The sequence below is a fragment of the Alexandromys fortis genome, unplaced genomic scaffold, assembly GCF_014885135.2.
Source record: "Alexandromys fortis isolate MF-2015 unplaced genomic scaffold, M_Fortis_MF-2015_v1.1 scaffold_23, whole genome shotgun sequence".
Taxonomy (NCBI): domain Eukaryota; kingdom Metazoa; phylum Chordata; class Mammalia; order Rodentia; family Cricetidae; genus Alexandromys; species Alexandromys fortis.
The window spans coordinates 1,101,621-1,127,359 of record NW_026067907.1 but is presented as its reverse complement, the minus strand read 5'-3'; the positions used below and the strand labels follow the sequence as shown (position 1 = coordinate 1,127,359).

Below are 25,739 nucleotides of genomic sequence, written 5' to 3'. Positions count from 1 at the left end.
GTTTTTCGAGACAGGGTTTCTCTGTGGTTTTGGAGCCTGTCCTGGAACTAGCTCTTGTAGGCCAGGCTGGTCTCGAACTCACAGAGATCCACCTGCCTCTGCCTCCCAAGTGCTGGGATTAAAGGCGCTGACTCCATTCTTGAGAACACCATATACCAGTCTCTGGGTGTTTCCACCCAAACTGTAAGCTTGTTGCTTGTTACACCAACAAGTCTAAAGAACCAACAGACTTTTCTTTCTTCCATTCTTCCTTAGTGTTGTCTGAATGTACTGAAGGCTTCTCTGCTGAGGATGTAGGGGCTATGGGATGGGAGCATCACAAAAAAGCACATGCCTAAACTTGGTTAATTAAAGAGATACTTCAGCAGGCTACTCTCCAAAAAGAAACAAGAGAGACTTGGGAAGTAAAGCCATAATGCACTTAGAGCTAGCTCACCTCCCGAGGAGATTTGTTGATCTCCCCAGCGAGGCCTTTTGCTCTGAGACTCCACCAAACAACACCAGAGCTCTGTGACCAGAAAAAGCCTCTTGGGGCACCTAAGGTCTGGAACCTTTTGGACATAAACAACTTTTTTCTCTTATTCAAATAATATCTTTCATTTTGGAAGTATATAAAGTAAGTTATCAGGCAGCTTAACACCAAGGCTTTACATCAGCCACATTCCCCTTCCTCCACGTCTGTCCCCATCCATGCACAGGGCTAACAATGCCCACTGTCTAACACTGCTCCCTCCCTCTTTGTCCAGGCCGACTTCTGTTGTGGGTTAACTTGGTATCCACAGAAAAGGTAAGTTGATGCTACTAAGGCCCTCAGAATGGGGCTTATTTAGAAATAAGCTCTTTGCAGATAGTGTTACTATCGGGTTGCTGGGGTGAGATCTGGTTAGTTTGCCAGTGTCTTTATAAAAGTTTATAAAAGAAACTTGGATGCAAAATCAGACATGTATAAGAGGCAGATACTGCAGAAAAGGTGGGGCAAACCCATGCACCAGCCAGGGAGGGCCTTGAACCATCAGAAGCCAGGTGAGCTATACAAACACGGGAACCAGCCCTAACTACACCTTGACGGCAGAATTCTAACTACAGAACTGTGAGCTAGGGAACTGTGCTGATACCACCCAGTTAGTGGCGCTTTGTTAGTGCAGAGCTAGGGACCAATGACAACTAGGGAGGATGGAGGCGCTACACCTCTGGCTGTTCAGACTCCATCACACCCAGACGTGACCTTAAAGAGTCATTTTTGACAGTAGCTGAGCAGTGGAAGTCTGCCAGTGCATCTTGGGAAGTGTCTGCTCCAGTGAGTGGCAGGAAAATGATGAGGGGCTGTGAGATTTGGAGGACTAGGGCTTTGGAACTTCCCTCGGGTCTTCGGGAGCACCAAGCTATGGCCACAGCACCCGCAGAGCCTCCAGACTGTGAGACTTTCAGTTGAGGCATAAGCAAAGCCCGCAGAAGGAATATCTACTCCAAGGTGGATGAGCTCGTGTGACTCTGTATTTAATTCAGGAAATGGGGAGAGATTGATCAGGTCGCATCATCCCTACACATAATCAATTCTCATCCAGATTAGTAAGTTAGGAAATACCCCAAAAGGTGGAAAACTTTGCCACAAAATGTAAAATCCAAAAATGTTGCGTGTTTGATCTATCATGCAAGGAGTCTTTGTTCTTCGTCATCTATTATATTTCCTGAAATTCGAGGCTAAACAACATTCAGAGAGGACTCAGCAGCAGGGCCTTCCTCTAAGGCAGAGGTTTCAAACAGGGATGACTTTGTCCTTGTCAGGGAAACATTTGATTATGTCTGGAGACACAATGGTTGTCTCAAATTGGGACTGAGGGTTGCCATGGGATCTAACAGGCAGAGGCTAGGACACTGGTAACACTCTACAACACACAGGACACTACTACCACCTGCCACACATGCATATACACAGATAAACACAGATATACACTTACACATATATACTCATACACACATATATACACATGCATATATATATACATACACCTATATATACAAACACAAATACACAGCACATACACACACACACATATATATATATATATATATACAAATGCATATACATATACATTATCCTATACAGAGCTAGGTGTGAGGGTGCACACCCAGGAAGCAGAGACAAAAAGATCATGAGTTCAAGAATAGTCTGGTTTCATAAGACCCTCAAAAAAAAATGACTCTGCAGTCTAAATATCAACAGTTCCACAGTTAAGAATCCCTGCTCTAAGATACGGCATAGCTTTTTAAAGAGAAATTAAATTGCCAGAAGCAGACATTCAAGGGAGAAGCAGAAATGACTTAGTGAAGAAGTGGGGGCAGTGACCTCAGTTCCACTGAGAATTCAATTCTAGAAGAGGGAGAATGGATAGCCACGGAGTAAACAAGAAAAGCAATGTAAGAATGCACGCGAAGTGGGCAGTGTGCCGGGCCCAGCCTGCAGGGCCTTCGCATGGGGGACTCCACAGCTGGCTGCCTGTGGCCATGGCAGCTGGCAGCGAGAAGCAGCCCTCCACAAACAGAGTCGGCGATTTGTAAAGCATCCATTCTTCGAAAAACATTTCTAAGACAATGTGCAAAATCCATTTTCTCCCGATTTTACTTGAGGATGAGTCACGCAAGAGACCAGCCACATGCTTGATTTGGGGCTTTAAAATGGGAAGCGCAGCTACTGAGAGAAATTACAGGGTAGGGGAGGCCGAGAATGACACTAAAAAGGCTGAATCATTCTCATCTGTATGGGGAGTGGGGGGAGCAGGGCCAGCTTAACCAATTTACACCACTTTGCTTCAGAAAGTAAACATACACATCATGCTGGCAACTGTATGCCATGTTTCACACGCCGGAATTAAAACAGGAAGGGGAAGCTGAGACTGAGACCAACACAATGAAAAGCAATCAAATGTGTGGGGAGAACACTGGCCACCAGTGCATACGCATTACCACTCAAGCCATCTTCCTGAAGCTCCTCCCAGCCCCGGAAATGACTTTCTGCTTCAGATGACTTCCAATGTATAAACTGAGTCACAGGAAAAGGTAGTCTTACCCTCAGCGATATGTATACGCTACAGGGTGCAGTTCAACTATAAAAACGCTGTGCACTGGGCTAAGAAGGCCATGAGAAGTACTTGTAGAGCAAGCACGGATTTTAGGTTGATAATTATTTATTGGTTTATTTTTAAATTTACAAGTGCATTTCTAAACTAACCTTTTAAAAAACAAAAGTCATTGTGGGGCTGGCAAGAGGGCTCAGCCGGTAAATCACTGCATTGAAAGGACCAGGACCTGAATTCAGTCAGCAGAACCTATGTAACAAAAGCAGGGCCTGTTAGGGTGGAGACAAGCAGATCTCTGGGCTCCTGGTCAGGCAACAGAACCTACTAGTGGTTTTCAGGCCAGTGAAAAACTCTATTTCAAGAGAAAGAAAAAAGAATGGTACCTGAGGAACAATATTGACCCAAGGTCGACTTCTAGCCTCTACAAATAAACACACAAACACACACACACACACACATATTTACACACCACATTCACTCAAAAATTAAAAAAAAAATTAAAAATCAAGAAGACAGAAGCAAGGACAAAGGGGAGGCGACACAGCAGTAACAGTTAACATTTGTTGTTTTGATTTTTGTTCATTAACAACATGTTAATGAACCTATAACAACTGTTCCATTGACTGCCATTAGTAAACAATAATCTTAGGAGGCAAATCCTGGTAACTTATTTCCTAGCAAGTCTTGGCCTGACCTGACCCTGCGGGACAGCAAACCCTCAATGACTTGGGCTATTTAATCTCCATTCATCCCCTCTAGAGTGGCTCACAGGCTCCGCTGGAGCACAATGAGTGTGGCTGGCAATGGGGTACACTCTAAACCTCTTGGGGAGAACTGTGCACGGTTGATATATGACTTTGTTATATATTTAGTTTACAAGCCCGTGAATACCCTAAATTTGAAAACACACTGGCGAGTGCGGTGGAAGAGGCCTGCAACTCTTGCCCTCAGGAGGCCTTATAAAGGAAGTGGGGGGTTTCCCGTGGGTTGGAAGCCAACTGAGTTATATAATGAAACTACACCTCAAAAACACCACTCACTCCCCAAAAATAACAAGACTTGATGAACTCAAAGAGTTTTACACTTTTGAACAGGGACTGTGAACTTTGTACTAGTTGCTAATAAGATGAGAAAGTAGAATCTAAAAAGCCAGGATGGCAGGCCCCTGATAGAGCTGCCTTCCAAGTGTGAGAGTCTGGGTTCCATCTTCAGCACTGAAAAATAAATAATCCACTGGGGTTGGGGAGATAGCCCCATGGTTGAAGTGCTCACTGTGTAAGCAAGGGGGCCAAATGCGGGACTCCAGAACCAAGAGTGAATGTCAATGACTGGGGGTCGGGTGGCTCGCCTGTAATTCTAGCCTTGAAAGGCAGGGACAGGACTTTCTAGGGTAGCTAAGCTAAACCAACATAAAAGCATCTTGACTTCAAGATTTGGATCTAAGGATATGTTGCTTTGAAAAAGAGGTTCTGTTTTTGTTTCATAGAAGATGAGAACCTATGGATTCCTTCCAGACTGATGTGGCTTGATGGAACAAGACCCCTTAAAAGGTCTTCATGAGCCCGTAAAAATACTTCACCCAACAAACAGCAGGAAGCAGTTTGGAGAAAACTATGTACAAATTCCTAAACTTTCAAAGAAGGGGAGGGGAAAGATGGTAAGAAATGAATGCCTTGCATTGGTATGGGCTTTGAACTATTTATACAAATTTAAGTCAATTTGCTATACTGTGTATATGTATATTTCTACCTTGTTTAAGGTATTATGTTTATACAGCTCATTAAAAATGTAATATATAATTAAGAAATACAGGTTAATAGATATCATCTACAATAACAAAACTTTTTAGTCATGGTATTTAGGTTTTCTAGATGTACAGAGATATATTCCAGCTAGATAGATAATCTTCAGTACTCCAAAGACCTATAGATTATGACATTTGAAGGGTTTTTAAGAACTTAGGCTTATTCAATAATGAGATATGTCTGATTTTGGCAGCGCTGATTACTTCAAGAGGATTATGGGCATCAATGAGGCTCCTTATGGAGTTTGCTAGCCATTTGGGCAAGAAACTGCTCTTGCCTAGATTGCTGTATGCTGTATGAACTGGACATGCAGGACCCACAGAAAAATGACTGCTGAACTTGCTTAAAGGTGAGACAGTCTTTTATGGTTCCTGCTTCATGAAAGAGTCTGCCATACATTCTGCAGGACACAGAAGAAAGCAACTGATGAACTTTTCCATTACAAGGCAGAACAGATCTTCAGATTTCCTGCTTCATGGAAAAGTCTTCTGGATACTATGGGCCTGAAGGCCGAAGATGGATGCCCCAATGGTACAGAAGAACTTTGGATGACTGTCCAGGCAACAAGATGTCTCTGTCATTTCTAGTTTTAGAAGTTGCTTACAATGAACTTCCTGTTTACTTAGGTAATATTATATCCTTCTGGGGTCTTTGAAGAGTTGAAGACAGATAGCTATAGTTTTCCTTAGTTATAATAAAAGATAAATTATATATGAAACTTTAGACTCACAAAGATAAAATAAATGATAGTATATTTTCTTTAGTTTTGCCAGATACAAATAGACTAAATAGAACTGTAATTCTTGCTTGAACCTGTTGTTATATGTAATTTTACTAGGTTAAAGTTAAAAACATCCTTTTATTTAGACAGAAAAAGAAAGGTGATATGGGATCGCCTTCTGTGTGGTATGAATATGTTTTATTATCATCAGTTAATGAATAAAGCTGTTTCAGCTTTGTTAGCAGAGTAAAGCCAGGCAGGAAATCAGAACAGAGATATAGAGAGAATAGGTGGAGTCAGGGAGATGCCATGTAGCTGCCGAAGGAGACAGATGCTGGATCCTTACCAATAAGCCACAGCTTTGTGCTGACACATAGATTAATAGAAATAGGTTAATTCAAAATATAAGAGTTGGCTGGCTAGAAACGTAGCTGAATCTTGGCCAAACAGTGTTATAACTAATATAATTTCTGTGTGACTATTTGGGTCTGAGCAGTCAGTAAATGAACGAGCAGTCTCGGCCAACACAGAGTCACATGCAAGCAGATATACAAACACCACACACGGACACATGCAACTAGGTACATACAGACCACACACAGACAGACACATACACAACACACAGAGGCACATGGAGGCAGGGAATGGAGAAGGAAGAGAAAAAAGAAACAGAAAAATTCATTGAAAATCTCAGAAACCATGATCTCAGGGTCTTGCCAGAGCTCACGCCCCATGACTAAATGCAGGAGAAGCAGAGTTCCGCATGGCCAGCTCCAACTCCATCAGTGTCTCGGGTCATCCTATGTACATCTAAACGTGGTGCGAACGTGCTACGTTGTAAATGAACTAATTCCAAGACATGGCTGCTGTGTGCTGGGTGTCTGCTGAGGGCGTTGTAAGGGGCCATGGCCTACTCACCCTTTTCTTGCTCTCTTCCTGGATGCGCAGCTCTCGAATCCTCTCCAATATGGCGTCCTCTGCGGACCCAGCCGTATCCAATCCGCTGCCAAGGACCTTTGCGAGTTTCTCCCTGAAGGAGGAGATCTGGCTTTGCGAGCCTGCAGCTGCATCCCTGCTGGCCTTCAAGCTCAGGTCCAGCTGCTGGCAGTTTTTCCTCAGCTGGTTCAGCTCTTGCTTTGATGCCTCCCAGGCTCGCTGCGCAGCAAGCAGCCTTTCTTGGAAGAGCTTAGCTTCCCTCTCTAGGGCTGTTTTGGCATCCAAGGCGCTGAGCAAGTCCTGAAAGATTACAGAATGCAAACAGTAAAGGGTAGATCTGCATTTGATGAGGTCTACATTTACCTCCGTGCCTGCGGCTCCAAGGACTTAGGGTTAGGTGTGCATTAGTTACAGTTCTAGTTCCACGGTCTCTCCGTGTCTTCATGAAGTTATTAAATAAGATGTTTGGGCTGCAGAGATCACCCCGTGGTTAAATGCACTAGCTGCCCTTCCAGGGTCCCCAGTTTGATTCCCAACGCCCACGCAGTGTCTCAGAACCATCTAGAACTCCAGTTCCAGGGGCTCTGCCACCCTCTTCTGACCTCAGACGCTAGAGTATGGTGGACTTACAATTTGAAGTAGATTAATCAAATCTCATCTAACACCAAAAGAGCACCAAAGTTAATTAAAATACTTCAGCTTTTAAAAACGTTTCTAACCTACTATCTACTACCAACTTAGTCTGATACCCTAAAACAGTGGTTCTCAACCTGTGGGTCACCCGACGCCTTTAGTAGTTGCTTATCCAATATCCTGTATATCAGATACTTATGCTACAATTCACAACAGTAGCAAAATTACAGTTATGAAGTAGCAACAAAATAATTTTAACGGCTGGGGGTGGGGGTCGCCACAACAGGAGAAACTATACTACAGGGTTCCAGCATCGGTAAGGTTAAGAACCACTACCTAAACCAAGCACTGCCTCTTCCAAGCACTTCACCCTAATCCAAGCGCCCGTCATGATGTTTAATTAAAATCACAAGAGTAGCTTCATTGTGTGTGTGTGTGTGTGTGTGTGTGTGTGTGTGTGTGTTTCTGGAAATATCCGTCCCCACGGACACTACACTGATTCCCTAGGAAATAAAGGAGCAGGAGCCAGCAGCAGACCTTGGGGACAGCCGCTCCCCAGCGCTCTAATTAATCTCTCCGAGATTCGGCCACTCTGTTCTACTGGAAATAGGTGTCCTCGGGACTGCAAATCAATTACCTTCCCAGTCCCCCGCAGCAGGTTGCCAGGCTGGAGTCTGGTTGCGTGGCTACCTCAAGGATGCCCTGAAGCATGAGACATGAGGTGACATGACCATGACTAGGCATGACCTGGTGGCAGCTGTCAGACCACACTGACATGGGGAGAAGAAAAAACAGCTTCTTTCCCAGAAAGCTCACAAGTGACCTCCACTGAGAATACATCTGCAAGCAAGGGCAGGCCCTGGCGGAAGGCAACGCTTAAACGTTTTGTAATAATCAACAGATCTTACTGGGTGTGGTACTATATGCTTTTAATCCCAGCACTTGGGAAGCAGAAGCAAGTGGATCTCTGTAAGTTCAAGGCCAGCCCGACCTACATTTGCAAGTTCCAGGATGGGACTACATGCAGGGATCCTATCTCAAAAAATATCAAGACAGTAATAACAATAACAATAATAATAATAATAATAATAATAACAAAATCTTTAAGCTCAGTAGGCTAAAGTCAGCAAATGAATAATAATGACCTCACCATTACATTTAACAAAATCATATACAAATAACAGAAAGTGTTCAATGAAAGGCAGAAATCTATCTGAAGGGGGGAAAAGTCTTTCAATAGCTCTGTAGAGAGGGCCCCGCGGGTAAACTGCCAGTCTCAAAAGCACAAGAACCTTGAGTTTGAGTTCCCAGACCCCACATGAAAAAGCCAAGAGGTCTGCTGGATGGGGAAAAAAATATATAGATCACCAGAGTTGGCAGGGCAGCCAGTGTGACCTCATCAGTGAGCTGCAGGTTCACAGAGAAGTCCTGTCTCAAAAATAAGGTACTGAGCAGAAGAGGGAGAGAGTCCCCATCAATCATCAGCCTCCACAGGCACACAAACACATGTACAATCAAGCATGATAAACATGCACACACAAACACATATATATTCATGCAAGACATACACACACAAACACATGCATATTCATGCAAGACAGATACACACACAAACATATGTTGTGGAATATTATTTTAACTAGGCAAAAATGTGTTACCTTAGTTTATACTATGGAATATTACTTTAACTGTATAAAGATGTGTTACATTAGTTTATGCTATAGAATATTACTTTAACTATATAAAGATGTGTTACCTTAGTTTATTCTATACAATATTACTTTAACTGTATAAAGATGGGTTACATTTGCTTCTGCTGCCTTTGTTAATGATGAAAAGATGTATTGCTGGTTCACCTTGACTGCCTAAGGCACCTGATTGGCCTAATTAAAAAGCTGAATGGGGTGGTGGGCAGAGAAAATAAATAAGAGGAGGAATCTAGAAAAGAAGGATGAAAAAGATTGAGGGAGAAAGAGAAAGAGCTGCAGGCAGCTGCCAGCCAGCAGTTCAGAGTAGGACCTAAAGAAAGAAAAAGTAAAGAGTCCGACACTAAAGGTAGATAAAGAGAAACAGGTTCATTTAAGTTAAAGAAAGAAAGCTAGCAAGAAACAAGCATAAACTAAGGCCAAGCATTCATAACTAATAAGTCTCCGTATCATGATTTGGGAGCTGGTTGGTGGTTCAAAAGAAAAGAACTGGTACGCACATACACATTCATGCACGACACACAGGCACAACTGACTCCTATCACGAACTTGCTAGCTACAATATGGATTTCTATAATGCCTGAGATCAAATTATTTCTTGAAAATACAATTAGTTCTTGTCGAGGTAGGAACTTCTGGCTGAACCTTAATCCTCCCAATTCTAAACCAATTGTATAAATTTAAAAAGTCAGTTGTTTAATTCTGCCAGCCGCAGTTAAGATTAATAAATAAATCCTGCAATTCCCGCCACACAGGCACACTTGTGTAAACAGGAACAACTTGGGTATAAATTTTTCATATAATACTACATAACAAAATATGCGAACATTTTTTAAAACTATAATTCTGTTCCAAAAAAACTATAAGTATACACTAAATTATTAAGTAGGAAATGACAAATATTCAAAATTATTCAATTAGATTACAGTTATGTATCACCGAGTGACACTAGACCTCACAGAGCAATGCGGAGAACTCTCTGCTGACACAGCACTAACCATAGATTTTTTTTTTTTGAAAGCAGCGTTACTTCTTTTAATACAAATTAAAATTAAATATCTTGAATGTGACGAAATCACCTTAAAATCCCTATGAAGCCAGGCACGAGGGTGTACACTGGTAATCCTGGTTTCAACAAATCTCTGTAAGAAGGGCTTACTCTTGTGTCCTTGTTTTTCTTGTTTTTTTTTTTTTTTTTTTTTTTTTTTTTTTTTTTTTTTTTGCCTTGTTGAGACAGAATCTTTGTAGCTCCAGCTGGTCTAGAACTTACAATGGAGACCAGGCTAGCCTTTAACTTTAACTTGATCCCCCTGTCTCTCTTCTCTCATGAGACAGAAGAGCATGTCGTCACATGCCATCAACTTCTACAAACGTCTTCAAATCCAAGCGCACCCTCCGAAGTATATAAGTGTAGTCCAGGAGGATTGTTTTGTTTACTCTAACAGATGCTCAGTGAGGCAGAAGCTACAGAACCACGTTTTCCTGCAGGTGAGTGGACCTTTCCCGAATCTGAGCTGTCCCAATGGCTTTGTGTATACTGAAAAGGGCAACGGTAGCTGAAGTTTGGAAATCTTAGCAAATTATTATTATTAGCAAATTATTAGAAAGCTCAGTGCTGCCTGACCGTGGATTTCTCTGCCCCAGAAGCCACTGTGTTCCTGGGCTGCACTATAGAGCTGCAAACACTGCCCTGGGCTGGTCAGCCTGAGCCTGGAGGACCACGGACAGTTCCTGCTGGACCTTTTCAGCAGGAAAACAGGGTATTCTAACATGGCTAAGATTAGAACCACAATTAAATAAATAAATAAATAATAATAAAAACATTGTATTATAGAATCTTTAAATGCTATTCTGATTTCTAAATTTTTAGAATGATCCTAAAGATAAACCATCTGATAAATTTTAATAAAAAGTCAGAATGCAAATCGTGACAATGTCGATACAATCATATAATAAATGCTAAGAAGTAAAAAGAGGGGGACAGAAAAAGTAAGAGGATTGAATTCTTCCTGTTTCACAGCAGGGAGTACAATCCACAATCCTCTGCTCTTCCATACATCATTCCTTGGCTTGGTGGTTGATTCTACTTTGGAGCCCCAGAAACACCTGTAACTTTGACCTCCTCAGCAGGTGTTACAGTCCTGATTGTTTTCATGCTAATTCCTCATCTGGAGAGAAGAACACCTTAGCTTCTTATACTACACTAAGAGGGTCCCAGTGAAGAGCATTGGGAAAACTCTTGGGCTGCTTAGCCAAAGAAAGAGACCTAGAAATGGCTTCAAAGCATTTACCATGTGGCCATAAATAAAAGGGATTTCAACTAGGCCTGATAGCACAGGCAGGAAATCCTAGCTACTTGGGAGGCTGAGAAGGGTCAAGGCTTGCCTGAGCTATGGAATGCATTCATATCCAGTCTGGGCAATTTAACAAGATCTGGTCTTCAAGAATTTTTTTTTCTAAGTAAAGAAAGTATGTCTGAGGGTCACATGCCTTGCATGAATGAGCCATAGGTTCAATCTGCAGAGCTGTAAAGAAGCAAAAAAGGAAAGGAAGGATAGGGGAAGAGAGGGAAGGGAAGGGGACTAGAGGGAAGGGGAGGGGACGGGAGGGGACGGGAGGAGGAAGAAATGCTATTTCAGTTTACGCTGGGAAATAAGACACTACCAGGATTAGAGCATAAATTGGAGAAACTCTGTCTGGTCTCAACCTCTTTTGCTGGGGAGCTGCCCCACATGGAACATCAGAGACTTTCCAGCTCTGGGGAAGCTTGAGGAAGAGCCAGACACGGGTCGTATGGGAAATGTTAAAGATTAAATGTTAAAGCCTTTAAAGCTCTTGCCTAGAATATACAAGGCCCTGGGGTCAAGGCCCAGAACTACCAAAAAATAGCTAATGAATTACAGAATAAAATATGCCAGGCATGGCGCTCGCCTTTAATCCCAGTGCCTGGGAGACAGAGGTAATTTGATCTCTGTGAGTTTGAGCCTAGGCTGGTCTACATAGCCCCCAACTAGCTACATAGTGAGATCTTATCTCAAAATAAGTAACTAACAATAATTCATATTTCCTACGAGAGCTGGGGTCTAGATAGGAATTACTTGAAAGTTTCTTCCAACATGGTGTGTGGTATCAGACAGCTTTAGTTTCCTCAGTGAGCTGTGTCTGATCATTTCTTACTTCCGGGAACTCTCCCGCCTGCCTCTTCTCCTCAAACACTCTCATATTTATTTTAATCTCTAGATAAAAGTGAGTCCCAAGGAGAGAGAAGTAAAAATAAATCATGTTCTGGAGTCACCCTGAGTACGGCATGAATCTTACCATGTGCTCGCTGTAGCTGTGGCTTCCACACACATGGAGCCGGCCAACAACAGCCGAAAATAAACAGGAAGGAAATGAAGTATAGACCTTTCCCGCACAAATTCTTGTTAAATCGTAGTTTGTGTGCCATTTTGCTTATATTAAGTATTAGAAGTAATTTAGAGATCATCTAAAATCTATGAGACAATATACACACTAAACTATAGTGTTTTATGGAATGACTTGAACATCCACAGGTTTTTGCAATCCATAGGGCATCCTGGATTGAAGCCCCCACAGATAGATATCAAGGGAATATTAACTATAACCTAATACTAAAAATAAATATAAGATACAGCCTTAAGCATGTTTCCCATTTCACAGATAATTTTAAAAGAAACCAGATGTTCAAAGGAAAGGTTGCAAGCCTGGGAGGGACTTCATAGGCAAGGGATTCTGGAGCCAGAACCACAGTCCCAGCAATAGCTGGGCAGCAGTGGCACCCGCTTTTAATCCCACCACTTGGAAGGCAGGTGGATCTCTGTGAGTTCAAGGCCAACCTGGTCTACCAAGTGAGTTAAAGCACAGCCAGAGCTGTCTAGAAAATAAACAAACAAACAAGCCTGGCAAAAGCAGCTCAAGGGAGCAGAGGTTTATTTTTTCTCCCTGGCAATTTAAGGGTGTGGTCCACCATGTTGGGGAAGTCAAAGCAGTGGAAGCACCAAGAGCTGGTCCCATAGCAAACTCAATGTGCTCAGCTAGCTCGCTCCTTCTCTAGTCCAGGACCCAAGCCTAGGGAATGGTGCCACCCATTTCTAGGGTGGGTTTCCCAATCTCAATTAACCTAATCAACATAGTCTCTCATAAAATTACCTACAGGCTACACAATCCCAGGTGTCCCCTGAGGCTTGTCTAATAGAAGAACCAAATCCTGAGATGCAGACAATGACTACAACTACTATAGCTGTTTCTTAACTCCTCTGCCCACCACGTCAGGCTCTGCTCTCCACACCACTTAATGTAGCATAGTGAGAAAGATAATACAGAAGGGTCATCATTTCAAACCTAGGCATGTCTGGGTCCCAAAACAGTACCAGTCCCTAGTTTCCTCATTCTACTCGAGAAAATATGAAAGAGGCTATTTGTAGTGCAGGGCATTTATTTAACTTCTAGGTTCTAAGAAAAGTGTGTATGACGTGTGTGGGTAAAGTGACTACTTTTAACGAAGTTGAATTTTTTTTTAAAGATAACATGCATAAAAGTAGCAAGCTTTGACAGATTTCAAAACACACTGCAACATCTGTGGTACAGCTGAGGGGTACATGTGCTTAGCAGGCATATTATCTTCACTTCCGTTCCCAGTACCCAAACACACAAAATAACTGCTAAAGATTTCCAAATAATATATTTAACACACATGATAAATCACTTGGATTTTTTTTCTCCTTAGAAACAGGATCTTACTATGTAGACCAGTCTGGTCACTAACTCACAGATATCCTCCTGCCTCTGCCTCCTGAATGCTAAGATTAAAAGTGTGCCCCATCACACTTGGCTCTTAACATAGTCTTTAAGCAATGCAACAAAGCCAAATTTTGTAGACACGACACCCCAGCTGTGTGGCTACTCTAGCCTCTCCCATACATCTGGACTTGCCTAATAAAAAATGTTTCCTACCTCAAAACCAGAGCTCTGGAAAGCAGTCTGGAGACTTTCTGAGACCGTTAATGTGTCAGGAAAGGCACTGGACAGTATTTCTTGATAGTAAATCATCAGAGTAATAGTTCTATGAATGAGCACTTTATTAAAGACCTCATGTTTTTATTGCCCATCTTTTTATTTTGCCATTTTTATGAGGTTGGCGAGAACCTGGAGCCAAAGTGCACAAGTTTCCAGAGTCAATCCCAAGAAAAGACACTTACATAAGAGTCGGGTCCTGGTTTCCTGTTTCAGGTAGTATTATGACATGCTTCCTCACTCATTTCCTGCTAATGTCCAGAGACTCTTTTTAAAAACTAATACTAAGAAAATTGGATGGCATGGCTGCTTATTATTGTTCTTCTGCTACTAAATAATCCCTGCCAACACACTCGCATACAGGGTGATGCTGTGGCCGTCATGCAAAGGACATGACTGATAGAGGCAGAGCACTGTGGCAATGCGAGTTTGGTCCCAGCCTTGCCACGGGATAATTACAGGTACTTGGACAAATCACACAATCTCAATGAGCAGTCAGTACTGCGACTGTGATATGGTAAATGTATAGGAAGTGAGCACACATCTACTCCACTGTAGGATAAAGTATGGTCTCTTGTTGACAGAGGTTTCTGTCCCACCTGGTTCCACAGCCACTCCGTCCCAAAGAAACACACAGATGTCTACATTAATTATAAACTGGTTGGCCTATTAGGTCAGGCTTCTTATTAATTAATTCTTACACCTAACATTAACCCATAATTCTTCTCTGTGTTAGCCATGTGGCTTGGTACCTTTTATCAGAAAGGCATTTTTATCTTGCTTCCTCTGTGTCTGGGTGACAACTGTAGACTGAGCCTTTCCTCTTCCCAGTATTCTCCTATTCTGGTTGCCCGCCTACACTTCCTGCCTGGCTACTGGCCAATCATGATTTTATTAAACCAATACAAGTGACAAATCTTTACAGGGTACAAGACCACTGTCCCACAGTAGTCTTTAAGCACTGTTCCTTGACAAGGAGAACCTCAGTTCTCTAGAGAATTGAGAGGTTTGGGCTGGCAACCTGAAAATTTCAAATAAGCCTAGGATATTGCCTTTGTCCTGAGAGTAAGAACATGTTAAACATGGTACAGGAGCACAAAGGCCATCTCAAAGGAGCTTCAGATACACAAATTCATAGAATTTGGAATATTAAGAAAAAAATGACTGTGAGACAACAAAACAATAAAAAATGTATAAAAATTAAAAAGAAGATTTTTATAAAATTATAGCAGCTGAACATTCATGCATTCATAGCTTTGAGTTATGGATCACTTAAGAAAATAAGAGAGCAAAAGAGAGAGGGAGGGAAGGGGACAGGGAAGGAGAGAAAGAGAGAGCTAGAAGCTGATATAGAAAGACTTATAAGTGTATAAATTATCACTTTGCCACCTCTGAGGGGACATTTAATCAAGACAAGATTTGATGGGTGTTAGCATCCTGACAAATAAAGATAGGAATACAGCTTCATGGTAGACCAGTTGTCTAACATTCATGAGGCTCTGAGTTCAATTTCCAGTACTACAAAAAAAAATTAGGGAATGATGTCTTAACTGTTATTCCACAGATATCTCAGGTAACTGCATAAGGGGAAAAAAAATATATCATCCCACTAAAGAGATATAGTGCCAGGTATAGTGGCATATGCCTATAATCCCAGCCTTTAGAAAGCTAAGGCATGAGGATAGCTATACAATTAAGGCCAACCTGGAGCCATATAGCAAATGCTAGACTGATATCTATCTATCTATCTATCTATCTATCTACCTACCTACCTACCTACCTACCTATCTATCTATCCATCTGATGTGGGAGTGTCATCTATCTGTTGCTTTCATTGGTTAATTAATAAAGAAACTGCTTTGCCTTTGATAGGCCAGCCCTTAGGTGGGTGGAGAAAACAAAACAGAATTCTGGGAGAAAGAAGCCAAGTCACGCAGTTGCCATGATTCTCCTCTCCGACACAGATGCAGGTTAAGATCTTTCCTGGTAAGCCACCTCGTGGGGCTACATGGATTATTTAAAATGGGTTAATCAAGATGTGAGAGTTAGCCAATAAGAGGCTAGAACTAATGGGCCAGGCAGTGTTCAAAAGAATACAGTTTCTGTGTAATTATTTTGGGTAAAGCTAGCCATGCAGAGCTGGGCGGGAACGCAGCCCACCGCAGCTCCTACAACACCTATCCATCTATCTATCTATCTATCTATCTATCTATCTATCTATCTATGTACCCATCTATCTATACTTCTCTCTCCCCTTTCCTCTTCTCCCCCTTTTTTCCCTCTCCCCTCCCCCTCCTCTTCCCTCTTTCTTTGCCATATGAGGCACAGAAAAAAAAATCCTCCATTTATAAACATAGAAGAAGACCTCAGCAGACCTCAGCCATGCCAGCACCTGATCTTGCATTTCCAACTTACTGTTGTTTAAGCCATACCCTCTGTGGATTTTTTTGTTTCATTTCCGTCTATTTTTGTGGCCCTGGAAATCCAACCTGAGGCCTTGCCCATCTAGACTCACATATTCTCACTACACTGGACCCCCAGCCAAGCCTGGGGCAGTTTCTTCTAGCAGCACAAACTGTTCAAGACAAAAAGCTGATGACAACGGCAGTCTTTGCTTTGCCCCAGTGCTGAAGTACTGGTAGATGAAAGCCAGCAGTAAGAGGATTTGCTCATGAAGAGAATTGGAAATAATTAGCAATCACCATCGTTAGTGTGGGCCCCTGTCAGACCCACTGACATTGTTGCAGATAAGGAAGGTGGAAGAAAGATGCCTCCTTCATACTCCAAGTCCACATCATTCTTAGCCTGGAGACCACCGAGCCTTCCTTCCTCATGGAGCCTCTCTGGGACACTAATCACTACCTAATCAGAAAGTCCCAATCTGTGACAAGAGCCACAGCACTTTTCCTAGCTGAAGGCACTGGCTCACTTTAGCTTTTGAAAGTGAACGGTTATTATTAATCCAACTTTAAACATATTTAAAAGGTTATACAGCCTCAAACATATGTGTTCATTCTCATGCTCAAACAAGTTCTGGCTAGTTGGAAAAGATCAGGCTATTCATTGTGGAGAGAGAGAGAGAGAGAGAGAGAGAGAGAGAGAGAGAGAGAGAGAGAGAGAGAGAGAATGAATTAAGAGCCATTCCCTTTGGTTGGTGTCTCTGAGAATTACTACATCCATATACTTGGATCCATCAAGTCTTCTAGGATTTTGTTCTATATGACAGATGACACATGAAAAATTATGTGGGGTTATTGTGGTTTAAATGAGAAATGCCCCTCATAGGTTCATGTGTTTGAACACTTGGTCCCCAGTTGGTGGTGCTGTTTATCAGGAGATTCTGGAACCTGCAGGAGGTAGAGCCCTCCTGGAGGAAGGCACTAGAGGTGGGATTTGAGGTTTTATAGCTGCCCCTACTTCCTGTTTCCTCTCTTTCTGCTTCCTGTGTGTGGGTGAACTATGATCAATCTTCCATCAGGCACCCCCTCCCTCCTGCTGCCAAGCTTTCTCTACCATCATGGTCGTATCTCCTCTGGAATGGTAAGCCAAAATGAAGCCTTTCTCCCCAAAATTGCCTTTGTTAGAGCATTCTATCATAGCAACAGAAACACAACTGATGCACTTCTTCATAATGGCCTTGCTGAGACCAGTGTGTAGAGTATGGTCCTTTTATTTAAAAGCAAACGTATCTATATGATACACAGAAGGTGTATTCATGTATATATGAATATGAATAGTTCCAGTAAGGTATATTTTAATGTGTTTTTTTTTTAAAAAGGCTAGAATTGCTCACATTGTTTCTGCATAAACAAGAGAATTTACATTTGGATCCCCAACATCTATGCAAAGAGTCAAGTGTGGAGCAGGGAGGCGGGGGCGAGAGAGAAAGAGGGAGAAGGAAGAGGAGGGAAACAGAGAGAGAACACCCACCTTAATCCCAAAGGTAAAGACAGAGCTCTGAGAGCCTTCTGGCCACCCAGTCTGGCCAGTTGGTGAATTCCTGGTTCAGTAAAAAACCCTTTCAAAAAATAAGGTGGAGCGAGTGAAGAAAAACCACCCCATCATCAACCTCTGACCTCCACCTGTACAAATTCAGTCACACACACAATTAAATAAAAAAAAAGCACATAAGAGGCTTCCCTGGAGAACTGGGTGCCTAAGAAGAGGGAGGAGAGGGAGGAATTGTCATTTAATATCTTTTGCACAATTAAAATTTTTCAACTTTTAAACTTATTTCCTATTTGTTCAAAATCTAAGACTTGAATATGAAAAACATCGTTATTAACTAATCAAAGTAAGTCATCCTGCCTACAAATCCCTTAAGCATTTTGTATTTCTTTTTTGCAGTAGAAATGCATAAATAGTATGTATAAAAAGGATCTGTCAAATATCAAAAGTCCGACTTGGATCACTTACCCCACACCAACCCCACCCCTCCTGCTGAGAGCAGCCCTTTGAAAGAGTAGCCCATAATTTCAGGGCACACAGGGACGTCTGCTCTCCCATTTCTGCTCTGTAAGCACAGCACAGAGGCACCTCCAGCTCCCTGTACCTGATTCAGCTTGTCTTTCTCCGCGGCCCAGGAAGCAGCTCTTTTCTGCTCCCTGCTGACTTCTGCCGCCAGCCTCATGATCGTCTCTCTGTTAGCTTTTGCCTCCATCTCATGGACATTTATAGTCTCTTCAAGAGTCGTGATTTGTCCTTTCAGGAATGTGTTCTCCTTGCTCAGCTCTCTAAGCTGAAGAGAAAGAAATTACAGCTCTGCTAACAACGAAATGACAGACCAGCCGCCTTCTCCAAGGAGCTCACAATCTATAACCTAATGTGGTTACAAACAATAAACAATAAAAACAACAGGTACAAACAGTCACAGCTTCAAAGGCAGCCTCTAAACACCACCATTCACAGACCTGGTGGTCAAGTTAAAATCATTCAAAGGGGGACACAGGCAAGGATGACGGGAGGGGAGTACCGAATGCGGTGTGCTTGGGGGGAGAGAGGACAGCCTAAAAGGATGGCAAAGGTCACTGGCCCAGAAAGCTGTCCTCAGCCCATAAGCATTTGCACCTACAGTGTGCAAGGTACTGGCATGGGAGGGTGCATTGCAGAGAAAACAGAGCAGCTGTGTTTAGAAATATTACTCTAAGTAATCCTAAGCATCCTATGGAGCATGCTAAAAATGGTTGCCATGGGGGTTGGCGTTCACGGGGTTTTTGCTTTCCAGTCTGTATATTGAAAACTGTTCACTGAAAGCATTTGTAAGCCTTGCTAGGTGATAGAGAAGCCCACTCTGTAGGGCCATGACAATGCCTATAAGAGGACTTGAACCCCCAGATGGCATGGTCAGCGTTCATGTTTTGACCACCAATGAAAGGAGCACACCTCTCAGCCCCTGGGCCGGGTGCCATTTCACAATTTGATTCTGTTCCTCGCTCTTAAACACTTCATCACATTCCTGTGTTCATTCCCAGCATCCGGCTATGTCCCTGCCTCTGGGATGGCGCCCCAGTCTGCCTAAGCCAGCTTCCCACACCTCTGGCAACCCCCTAACAAAGAAAGCTGGGTGTTTCCTCACGAGTGTAGAATTAGTCTCTTGCCATTCACTGGCTCATCCCCAGAACAGTGCCCAGCATGTAATATTGGTTCATTAAACATTGGTGAAATGAGTGTGCGAATATTAAAGAAGTTATTATACTGCTTCCTGGCTAGGCGCCGTGACACACGTCTTAAATCCCAGAACACAGGAAGCAGAGAAGAGTAGATCTTCTCTTTGAGTTCAAGGCTGTCTTGCTTACACAGAGAGCTCCAGACCAACCATAGTGACATAGGGAGCCCCTGTCTAAATATGGGAGATATTGGAGAAATGGATCAGTAGCTAAACATATATACCAGTCTTCCAGAGGACCCAAGTTCAGTTCCCAGAACCCAAATCAAGCAGTTCACAACAACCTACAACTCCAGCTGCAGGCGTTTGACGCCTTCTTGTGGTCTCCACAGACATGTGCATACACCACACACACAACCTACAACTCCAGCTGCAGGGCATCTGATGCCTTCTTTTGTCTCCATGGGCACGTGCACACCCCACATACACAGGTGCATACACGCATGCATCATCATCATCATCGTCATCATCATCATCATCATCATTTATGCCCTGGCAATGCTTAAGCATGCATGGCCAGCCCATTTATGGTGGTTCTCCGGTTGTCCCTATCCTGGGCAGTCCTAATTGCTTGTGTTATTGTCATACCCAAGGTTCTACAGTCTTCCTTTATGCTGTCTACCCAGTATTTTGGGGGCCTTCCTCTTTGCCTTATCCTGTGCACTCCTCCAAGCAGTGCTATCTCTGGGCATCTGCCATCATTCATTCTCAACATGGCTAAAGTATCTTCGGCACCGTTGTCATATCCTATAGTTTACTTCCTTCTATTGGTGGAGATGTCTCTTAATGTCATCCTTGCACAGCCTGTCTCTTCGTGTGACACCTAGAATCCTCCTGAGGCACGCCATCTCAAACACATTCAGCGGCTGTTCTGAGAAGTGTTTCATTGTCCAGGTTTCGGAGTTGTAAAGAAGGCCACTCAGGACAGTGACTTGTATTCTTGTCATTTTGTTGTCGTCATATCTCTTGCTGACCAAACCCTTTCTGGTGCCTGGAATGCAGCCCTCACTCTCCCTATCCACCTCTTGACGTCTGAAGTAGTTCCCTTTTTTGACCTGAGGTCTTCTCCCAGATAGACAAAGTTGACTGTATACACACATACACATAATTAAAACTAAAATCTTTTTTTTAAAAAATGCTCCTTATTTTTTTACCATGTATTTATGCAGGTATAGGAAAGTAAAAGAATGGCTTTGACAGCATGGATTTTCTTCTGCTGCTCATAGAAATACTTAGTAGGTACAAGATTTCCTGTCTAACGGCTCCAAATGAGGTACTCTGTTTTAAAACATAGGACCTCCTCACTTGGGGTTTAGTGAGGCCTACAGATCCTTTGGACTGGAGAGAGAGGGGGAGGGAAATGGGAGGTGGGGAGGAGGTGGAAATTTTTAATTGAAAAAAATTTCTATTGAAAATATCTCACAGGGCTAGAGAGATGGCTCAGTGGTTAAGAGTGTGGACTGCTCTTGTGCCACGTGGCAGAGCATAAATAAGGAATATGTGTTAACTTAAAATGTAAGAGTTAGTAATAAGCCTGAGCTATTGGCCAGCATTTGTAATTAAGTATTAAATATTTGTAATATTAAACCTCTAAGTGACTTTTTGAGAGTGACTGAGGCACAGGAAACTCCACTTACATGACCCTGTGTGTATAGCGCCTTTAACCCGCATGCAAATACCTTTAAGATTAAATCTTCATCGGAGACTTCATCATGCTTCCTGTCTAGACTCAAGCAGTCACAAAGTTCAGTCCGAAATTCCTCATGTCTCTGGAGAGCCTCTGAGCTTTGTTTCTTAGACTCCTCATTTTCCTTTAAACACTTTCTATCAGGAAAATAACAAATAAATCAAGGTTTAACATTATAGCAGATAACATTCATCAAACCAAGTCAGAACTAAAGCTCTCCACGGGGAATAACCACCGCTTTCAATCCGTCAAAGTGTCCCAGTGCAACTGACGGGAAGCTAGGCACTGCCAGAAAATGAGAAATACCAAAGCAACTTCAGCACATCTACAGTCTGCAGAGATAACGATCCTCTCGGTGTCTGGACCTAGTAAGAGGAGGGTCAGAGTCTTTGTCTCCTGTTTGCAACTCATCTGCAGACATGAAGGCAAGCACTAATCACACATGGACCCTCTGCCATGCGTGTGGTCACAATCCACAAACCACAAACCTGAGGCCTCTGCTAGGGCCTCCAAGGGAGGAGAATGGCACTGTATGGATGCTAGAAGACCGCGTTTCATTTTCTTTTTAGACATTATGGGATGATCTATAATGTTCATGGTCAAGTATAGCTGATAGACACGTATACATACATACATGTATCTGAAGCAGGAGATACTCCACCTGTGGAGAAAAAATATTCAAGCACCAGCAAAAAATCAATATTAACACCCACACAGAGAGAATCTTTAGCATATTAGCAACATATGGAAATTGACAAGCCAAGGAAATGTCAGATACTTGGTGTCCGGAAGGTTTGTTGAAATAGCAATGTGTTGCCAATGCTTTAAATGCTCAGAGAGAGGTCACCAAGAAACAGACATACTCTTAAGGCAAATTAAAATCATCTCAGTAATTTGATATCATTTTTCAGTATTCTAGACAATAATCATGATTATTGCTTTCTTTTTCCCACGTTAAGTGTTTACCGCAAAAATTTTGACTCTATTCAAAGATTAACAAAGCATGTAATTGCACATACTCAAAAGCATATCATATTTCCATTTAGGAAAGTGCATTAATAAATGGCGAGTGTTGATCTATCTGTAGTTTCTGCGTGCATGAAAAGCGCAGTGCCTGCCGTGGCGCTGATAGATCTGCCTACGTGACCCCACACGTTCTCCACAAGATTTCAACATCACAGCTCTGCTGCAAAGGCCCCAAAACTATGGCCCTAGCTATTTGCTTCCCAACTCATCCAACAAAGTTCCAAGAAGCTACCCTAAGGAAATAATCACATAACTGTAAAAATGGTAATGTCTGCAGATGTCCTGTTCTGAAGCACAATTAATAAAAACTCAGGGTCAGAAATTGGAGTTCAACCTGAAGATCCGGAAAGCAAAACAGCCTACCACTGGCTCCTACCTTGACCTCAGTCGAAATAGCCATCCTGCCTCCTGGAATCTCAGAAGGAGACTGCATCTGAGAGCTGTCTTCCCCCATCTTATATTCCTCTCTAGGGCTGGGATTAAAGATGTGCACCACCATCTTTAAAGGCATACACTGCCAAGTTTCTATAGCAAGTACTGTGACTACCGGGATTAAAGATGTGTGACATTATGGCTACCAAGATTAAAAGTGTGTGTTTCCATATCTGGTCTGTAAGGCTAACCAGTGGGACTGTTTTACTCTCAGAGCTTCAGGCAGTCTTTATAAAATACAATTAAAATGCCATCCACTGTTCAGATTGTTTAGTAGTAAACTTTTTAATGAAACTAAGTATTTATAGGAAAGAGCCAGGGAACTGGTTTTGAGTAAGCTAATCTTTTTAAGACTTGTTTATTTATATTTTATGTGCATGAGTGTTTGCCTACTTGTATGTATGTGTACAACATGTGTGCCTGCCTGGTAGCCATCAAGACCTGAAGAGGGCGCTGGATCTTCTAGAACTGGGGTTATAAGCTGATGGTTGTGAGCCGCCAAACCTGCTCCCCTGAAAGAGCTGGAGGTGTTCTTCATTGCTGAGCCATCCCTCCAGCTCCCAGTTAAGCTACTTTAAAAATGGAATATAAAAGGCCATTAAGGTGATAAACTAAATGACTTCTTAAAACATCAATAATGTATTAGTGGGTAAAAGTACTATATTACACAGGGCAATTGGGGCAAAAGCATCTGAAAGTCTATTCAAAATGTTAGTAAAATATTCTATAAAGAAAGGTTTTAAGTAAATTTAATTTCTTCTTGAGATTTTTTAGGGTGGTTTTACAATAAGTATGACATTTATTTTATGTATCTAGTAGATAATTAATGAATATACCTATGTACTAAATTCTATCAAGGGTGCAAAAGATGTAGCAGAAAGCAAAATAAATTTAAAAAAATCCTTGCCTCGTGAAGCTTATGTTCTAGTTGGAAAGACTGACCAAAATATTAATCCATGTAAAGTATTATTATAAAGACTGGAGGAAAAGGATCAAACAGAAAAGGGAACAGGAAATTTTTAGACATAGCACTCATGGAAGGATTCAATGAACAGGTCCTTCTGAGTGAGTGCCTAGACGAGACACAGCCACGCTATCTAGTGAAGAACCTTGAAGACAAAGGGATAAGCAGTTGCAAAGGGCCTGAGGTAGGATCATGTCTGTCCAGTTCAAGAATCAGCTAAGAAGCCAGTGGTCTGGAACAGAAAGAATAAGGGAAAGAAGGGTAACATCACCAAGTTAGTGTGAGCAGTTTTGATTGCAAAGATGCTAGGTATTTACCCTAACGAAGAAGAAAAGTCACTGGCAAACTCTTAGCTGAGGACTGACATGATCTAATTTGTACTTTAACAAGATCGTTCTGGCTGGAGATGCACTTTGCGAAAAGAAAGAAAATCGGTTTTGAACTGGATGTTTCTGTGCTGCATATGTTTAATGACTTAGCTTCCATTGAGATAGTATGTATACTTGAGGCTTCTGGGAGATAATTATTAAGTCCTGAATGTGAACCCCTATGAATAAGATTAGTATATTTGGGGAGGAAATGAAAGAGGCTATCTCTCTTTCTCTCTCTACCATGGGAGAAAAAAGAAATTCCTCTTCAAACAGAAAGAGAGCCCTTATCAGGAAATGAATCAACCAGCACCTCAATCTTGAACTTCCCAGCCTCTGAAGTACTTGCCACAGTAAGTCCAGGTGAGAGATGATATTTGGGTAACGAATGTGAAATAGTTAGCTTTATTTTAAGATAGCTGTGAATACATTTGTTAAATAGAGAAGAATGTGAAAGAAAAAGAAAACCATGGGAAATACCAAGATGTTTTACACAATGGCTAGAAGAATGAAATTATCATCAAATTGATAAGTACAGAAAGGTATGGTGGGAACCTCAGGATATCAGCTTCAGGCACAAAGTTGCAATGCCTGATGTACATCTGCTTGAAGATGCCCAGGTTTGTGTGCCTTATGTTGTGAGAGGAGAGTCAAGCTGAATACAGAGTTGCTGCAAAATCACCTGCACCTAGCTCATACTTAAAACACGGGAGCCTAAATAACAAGGAAATAAGAAGAAAGGCATCCCAATATTTGGAAGCTAAGAGGAAGAGGAAAAACACAAAGAGAGAAAAGAAAGACAAACTAGTTGTGTGCAATGTTCTGGAAGTCAAGAGAAAAAAGTGGTTCCCGGGTCAGCTGTAACTGACGCTGCAGTGGCCAGCCAGCCCTGAGCCATCACTAGTGACCATATCAAGGAATTCTAGCCGAGCAGAGCAAAGAGATAAACTGGAGACCTGGGTTCACAAAAAATTCTTAAAGAACTCCTGTAATCTATGCTCTCGGGAGGAAAAGAAAGGAGGATTGTGACTCCAACGCCCAGGCTACGCAGGGAGAGCCTGTCTTAAAATCAAGCTTTTTTTTTAACAAAAACAAAAGTGGAAAAGGACAGGGGCTAGAGGCTCTGGTTCATTTTTAAAGATGGAATACATAAAAATAGTATCAACTACGTCATTAATAATGATGTTTAAAATTGAGCATGGTACGCCGTGAGTGTAACCCTAGCATTCAGGAGGCAGGGGCAGAACAATATCAAATTCAAGGCTACATAGCAACACCAAATCCCCAAAACATATTAACATAATCCCAACACTTGGGAAGTAAAGGTAGGCAGATCTCTGTGAGTTTAAGGCTAGCCTGGTCTATCATTCCAGAATAGCCAGGATTACATGGAAAGACTCTTGTCTTTAAAAAATAAAATAAAATCATACATTGAATTTTAAAACTTATTTTAGGAGCAAGCAGTTCCCGATTTTGTTTTAGCAGTGACCTCCTGGCTGAATCAAGAGTGAAAACCCTGAGTTTTGTAAGTTCCTTGCATAAAATGCCAATCAAATTGAATGAAGACTGTCTAGAGCAGTCTGGCTTCCTTGCATTTTTTTAGCTATCCACTAAATACACTCCTGTGGGCTCCCTGCCACTCTAAAGTTAAGCTCTGTTTAAAGAAAATCTTGCAGCTATTCATG

At 42.1% G+C, this 25,739-nt stretch overlaps 1 protein-coding gene across 3 annotated transcripts in view; it reads right to left on the bottom strand.

Moving 5' to 3' along the window:
* Ccdc170 (coiled-coil domain containing 170) overlaps positions 1–25,739 on the bottom strand; it is a 72,728-nt gene that overhangs the window by 21,310 nt on the left and 25,679 nt on the right. For all 3 annotated transcript variants that reach the window (XM_050135924.1, XM_050135925.1, XM_050135922.1), the window contains 3 exons: positions 21,257–21,401; positions 18,465–18,650; positions 6,522–6,839 (listed from right to left, as the gene is read on the bottom strand). In XM_050135924.1, the coding sequence (XP_049991881.1) occupies positions 6,522–6,839; positions 18,465–18,650; positions 21,257–21,401 (649 nt within the window). The remainder of the gene's footprint in view (positions 1–6,521; positions 6,840–18,464; positions 18,651–21,256; positions 21,402–25,739) is intronic.